The 6,000-nt window shown below is 49.0% G+C and overlaps 1 protein-coding gene across 1 annotated transcript in view; it reads left to right on the top strand.

Annotated features, from left to right (window-relative positions):
• The first annotated feature begins 1,333 nt into the window (after positions 1-1,333).
• NUP160 (nucleoporin 160) overlaps positions 1,334-6,000 on the top strand; it is a 39,873-nt gene continuing 35,206 nt past the window's right edge. Inside the window, exons 1-2 of the mRNA XM_044270349.1 lie at positions 1,334-1,466; positions 5,112-5,220. Of these exons, the coding sequence (XP_044126284.1) occupies positions 1,370-1,466; positions 5,112-5,220 (206 nt within the window). The 5' untranslated portion in view covers positions 1,334-1,369. The remainder of the gene's footprint in view (positions 1,467-5,111; positions 5,221-6,000) is intronic.

Here is a 6,000-nt window from a genome sequence, read left to right as displayed (position 1 = left end):
TGTATTGCTGTCCTCAGGATGGTGATACAGTTGAATACTGCCGCTGGGGCTGCAGTACTTTGTGCTGCACTGTTGTATTTGGTTTTGCAGGGGCGGTATTCTGTGCTGCATGGTGACATTTGGATCTGCAGGGGCGGTATTCTGTGCTGCATGGTGGCATTTGGATCTGCAGGGGCGGTATTCTGTGCTGCACTGTGGTATTTGGTTCTGCAGGGGCAGTATTCTGTGCCGCACTGTGGTATTTGGTTCTGCAGGCGCGGTACTTTGTGCTGCACTGTGGTATTTGGTTCTGCAGGGCGGTACTTTGTGCTGCACTGTGGTATTTGGTTCTGCAGGGGCAGTATTATGTGCTGCACTGTGGTATTTGGTTCTGCAGGGGCGGTACTTTGTGCTGCACCCCCGCCTATGTGTGTTCTCCCTGCTTGTGCTGCCCCGCCTTATGTCAATATTGACCTGCCTACAACATGGGGCCACTTTTAGGTTTCTGTCCAGGGCCACCTTAAAGGGGTTGTCTCACTTCAGCAAATGGCATTTACCGTGTAGAGAAAGTTAATACATAGTTGCCAACTGTCCCGAATTTGCTAAGACTGTCCCTGACAGTTCCGGCAAATTTGTCCTGTCTTGGGCCCAAAAAACAAACAAACGAGGCTACCACAAACCCTGGATGTTTCTGGTCGGGGGCGTACCTTGGGCATGGCTTATACCCCCCGATTTTTACCAACTCAAATGTTGGTATGTTACTACACTTACTAATGTATTGTGATTGTCCATACCGCCATCTTTGCTGGCTTCATTCATTTTTCCATCACATTGTTTCCAGGGATTACGTCCACCAAAGCAGCGCAGATCCGAGGTGGCCGGGATGAAAGCTGCTGCACATGCGTGCCTATGTGAGCTCCCACTGTCCTGACCAGTTCCTTTTCCTATAGTGTGCAAGCACGACCACCGCTGCTGGATTGTAGGGTGGTCGTAACCATGGAAACGAGCAGTGTACAGTATAATGTGATGGAAAAACTAATCCAGCCAGCAAAAGAAGCAATATGGACACTCACAATACATTAGTGACTTGTATTCAATTTATATATATGATAAATACCATTCTCTGAAGGGAGACAACCCTTTTGACTTTGTAAAGAGGACACATTAGCCTAGCCAAGGTCAAAAATGTTATTAGTTTTTAGCCTCCTTCCAAGCACAGAGCCTCAATGCCATTCAACACTCCACACACAGGGTAATGTATGACTTTGCCAGCACTTAACATGGCCGCCTCCTCCCTCACTACCCAGCCTGCTTTGCGCCGTGGTCATTTTCAAGTGGCCCGTTCGGGCGGCAAGCCCCGCCCACCTTTCAAGCAGCGCGGCGGCGAAACATGGCGGCCTCTGTGGTTCTAGAACGGAGCTTTACCGAACTGAGCGCGACCGAGCGGGAAGTCAGGAGGAATTACCGGGACCTCAGCTTTCGCCCCGGTAATGAGAGGTCCCATGGGAGAGGACGTTGTCACACGCGGGGTGGACCGGCCTATATGGCCTGTACAGCCGGGTAGCCGCACTGTACCGGTACATACGGGGCGTATATTCTGTGGCTGGGTGTGCGCCAGATGAGGGGAAAAGGCGCAGCTTTGTCTCAGCGACCTGTGCTTGTAGACGTGTCACGTGATGGAGACAATGTCTCAGGCGGTGACATGTGCATGAAGATGCCTCATATTGTGGTGACGTCACTGTGCACTCCTAGTGTAGGCGTCATCGCCGCGGTGGCGTCAGTGTGCACTCCTAGTGTAGGCGTCATCGCCGCGGTGGCATCACTGTGCACTCCTAGTGTAGGCGTCATCGCCGCGGTGGCGTCAGTGTGCACTCCTAGTGTAGGTGTCATCGCCGCGGTGGCGTCAGTGTGCACTCCTAGTGTAGGCGTCATCGCCGCGGTGGCGTCAGTGTGCACTCCTAGTGTAGGCGTCATCGCCGCGGTGGCGTCAGTGTGCACTCCTAGTGTAGGCGTCATCGCCGCGGTGGCGTCAGTGTGCACTCCTAGTGTAGGCGTCATCGCCGCGGTGGTGTCAGTGTGCACTCCTAGTGTAGGCGTCATCGCCGCGGTGGCGTCAGTGTGCACTCCTAGTGTAGGCGTCATCGCCGCGGTGGCGTCAGTGTGCACTCCTAGTGTAGGCGTCATCGCCGCGGTGGCGTCAGTGTGCACTCCTAGTGTAGGCGTCATCGCCGCGGTGGCGTCAGTGTGCACTCCTAGTGTAGGCGTCATCGCCGCGGTGGCGTCAGTGTGCACTCCTAGTGTAGGCGTCATCGCCGCGGTGGCGTCAGTGTGCACTCCTAGTGTAGGCGTCATCGCCGCGGTGGCGTCAGTGTGCACTCCTAGTGTAGGCGTCATCGCCGCGGTGGCGTCAGTGTGCACTCCTAGTGTAGGCGTCATCGCCGCGGTGGCGTCAGTGTGCACTCCTAGTGTAGGCGTCATCGCCGCGGTGGCGTCAGTGTGCACTCCTAGTGTAGGCGCCATCGCCGCGGTGGCGTCAGTGTGCACTCCTAGTGTAGGCGTCATCGCCGCGGTGGCGTCAGTGTGCACTCCTAGTGTAGGCGCCATCGCCGCGGTGGCGTCAGTGTGCACTCCTAGTGTAGGCGTCATCGCCGCGGTGGCGTCAGTGTGCACTCCTAGTGTAGGCGTCATCGCCGCGGTGGCGTCAGATTTATGTAATTGCGCCCTTTATGTAACTCTTCCAAGGGATCGGAGGGTCTTCATAAATATGGTGCAATTCTTCTCCACGCAGTTGCACCCAAACATTGGAGGCAATTTCATAGATAAATTTGCCAGGGCTTCATGATAACTCTTGGTCACGTGATGCAGCAAAAATCTTGCCCCACCCTCAGTATGTTCCTCGGGGGCGGGGCATCAGCTCCCCCTCCCCATAGAGAATCATTGAGGTCACGTGATGATGACTTGTGATCTTACAACTAGTATCCGTCGTCATGGAAACCTAGCGTAAAAACTGGAAGTGTTCTGTTTGTCTAGGGTCCCGGTGCACAGATTTGTGTTGCGCTCTCCCCCCCGATGGTCTGATGGGTTCTTGGGAGTAGATCACATTGTTGGAAAAAAGGTTTATTAACTTTGATTTATTTCTTTTTCCGCTCTCTAGTGGAAATAGTTTTAATAATACACTGGTATGCCTTGTACACCACTGCATAATAGCCTGATAGGCTGCTGCACAGTCTAATAGACAGCCACACACATGGCGGTCCTGGGGCCATTGTGAGCTGTCATGGCCGTTGGTGACAGGGAGCTGTGACTCTGCTTAGAGGCCGTGGTCGTTATTGACCGAGGCATCTAGGGAGTTCAGTGGCCACAATCGGCATTAACTCCGATGACAGTGGGAGCCCGACCTCAGTCATTGCCGGTCGGTGATCTGGACAGCAGCGCAGCCTGTGAGCTCTGTTCAGCACCTGCCGCCCACGCTGAGGTTAATGCTGCTGGCAGCAGGGACTCGGCAAACCTCCCAGGCTGCACTGCGCTCCGGACCAGACGCTCTCATGCTAGAGACTATTATCATGGAGTAAAATTGCCCGTAGTAACTTCGTGAATTACTTATTACTGTAAAAAAAAAACTTTGTACCGAGCTCGGGTTCAGTTCCAAGTGTTACCTTGGAACCGAAGTTGAGTATAAAGTTTTTTTTTTTTACAGTAATAATTAATTCACAAAGTTATTACATGAAGTGTCGCGGGACTTCGCGAAGTAACAACTTCGGCTACAGTATTACAGCTAAGTTTTATGCGAATCGACTTCGCATCTGAAGTCGATTTGCTCATCCCTAGTAAGGATGTAGGGGTATGTCTGACAACATGCTTGCGGTTTCTATAAACAGCAGAATAGTGAGTACAGCTCTGGAGTATAATACAGGTTATAACTCAGGATCAGTACAGGATAAGTAATGTATGTACACAGTGATTCCACCAGCAGAATAGTGAGTGCAGCTCTGGAGTATAATGCAGGATGTAACTCAGGATCAGTACAGGATAAGTAATGTATGTACACAGTGACTGCACCAGCAGAATAGTGAGTGCAGCTCTGGAGGATAATACAGGTTATAACTCAGGATCAGTACAGGATAAGTAATGTATGTACACAGTGATTCCACCAGCAGAATAGTGAGTGCAGCTCTGGAGTATAATACAGGTTATAACTCAGGATCAGTACAGGATAAGTAATGTATGTACACAGTGATTCCACCAGCAGAATAGTGAGTGCAGCTCTGGAGTATAATGCAGGATGTAACTCAGGATCAGTACAGGATAAGTAATGTATGTACACAGTGACTGCACCAGCAGAATAGTGAGTACAGCTCTGGAGGATAATACAGGATGTAACTCAGGATCAGTACAGGATAAGTAATGTATGTACACAGTGATTCCACCAGCAGAATAGTGAGTGCAGCTCTGGAGTATAATACAGGATGTAACTCAGGATCAGTACAGGATAAGTAATGTAATGTATGTACACAGTGACTGCCCCAGCAGAATAGTGAGTGCAGCTCTGGAGTATAATACAGGATGTAACTCAGGATCAGTACAGGATAAGTAATGTATGTACACAGTGATTCCACCAGCAGAATAGTGAGTGCAGCTCTGGAGTATAATACAGGATGTAACTCAGGATCAGTACAGGATAAGTAATGTAATATAGGTGCACAGTGACTCAATTCTTTATGTAGGTTATGTATATCACCTGAGAACTTCATATTTTCTCTTTGCAAGTCCCCTAGTAACTTCAGGTATTCTCCCGTGTGCTGACATATTCCAGTCTGTTCATCGTAATCTCCTATTATGAGATGTGCATGTTTGGGACCTAACCTGGGTAAGGTTATTTAACTAGTTTATTTACAAATGCCTAAACAAGCAATAGGACCTATCTTGACCCAGGTGAAAATTAATACTGTTCTTTTTTGTTTAAGAGTAATCAAAATATGCACCATGCACACACATAGTGTCTAGGTTTTAGTATATATCATAATAAAAGTGAAGTATTAATTTTCACCTGGGTCAAGATAGGTTCTATTGCTTGTTTAGGCATTTGTAAATAACCTATTATGAGATGTGTACTAAATGTCTCCTCATTGTAGACGTCACTCCTGTGATTGGTGGCCCCAAATACAGCGAGAGCGCCGGAGGTTATTACTACAAGGAAAGCAGCAGTCTTCTGTCCGCCACAAGGAATCGCTTCTTGTACTGGTGAGTCTAATCTAATATTTTCCTTAGCAAATGAGTTTTCCGGTAATATACTTTGATTCGTAGGATTGGCCATGAATGTGTCATTGTTGGGTCTGGCATCTGCAGAATGAAAAACCCCGCTGCGCCAAACCAGCACTTCCTCTTACTGCAGAAACTGCCGCACATCAGTAACTGTACCGGTGTCTGGTACCACAGCTTACTCCCATTAAAGGCTATGTACATCTTCGGGAGCAATTTTTTTTTAATTTTTTTTTTTATTGCTATTTACTCGTTTTGGGCTAAAAATCCTGTTTTCAATTGGTCTTTATTAAAAAAATATTGAGCTGTTCGGTCACAGAGGGTTAACTGTTTGTCTAGCTGTGTGACTGGTACTTTCACCTTTTGCCGTTCATCTAATGCGCACGCACGGTATATCGGCAGGTCCTGTGGATGACGTAAGGGACTTGCAGGGTGGGCCAAGGAAGAGGCTGGGGAGGAGTAAAGTAAAAAGAAGGCAGAGCAGCCTGGGCACCTACACACCGAACGCCGCCCCTGGGCACTTGCGAGCCCTCATTTGCATATGGATTAAAGTGCGTTTTTCCTGCTGGTGAAACTCATAAGAAAATTACAAAGGTATCATTTGAATCATGGATAGGTGTGCCAGAGAGCCATATAAGTGGTGTACAACGTCATATTTTGGTGACAGACTCCCTTTAAGCCAGTAAGATAAGAACTGAGCTATGATGTTTATAATGTCAGAGATAAGGAGCCCGTCAGCTCCCCAACTGACGCAAAAGACAG

The sequence above is a fragment of the Bufo gargarizans genome, chromosome 10 (genome assembly GCF_014858855.1).
Source record: "Bufo gargarizans isolate SCDJY-AF-19 chromosome 10, ASM1485885v1, whole genome shotgun sequence".
In the NCBI taxonomy this organism is placed as follows: domain Eukaryota; kingdom Metazoa; phylum Chordata; class Amphibia; order Anura; family Bufonidae; genus Bufo; species Bufo gargarizans.
Note: the sequence above shows the minus strand (reverse complement) of the source record. Positions and strands in the feature narration are given on the sequence as shown.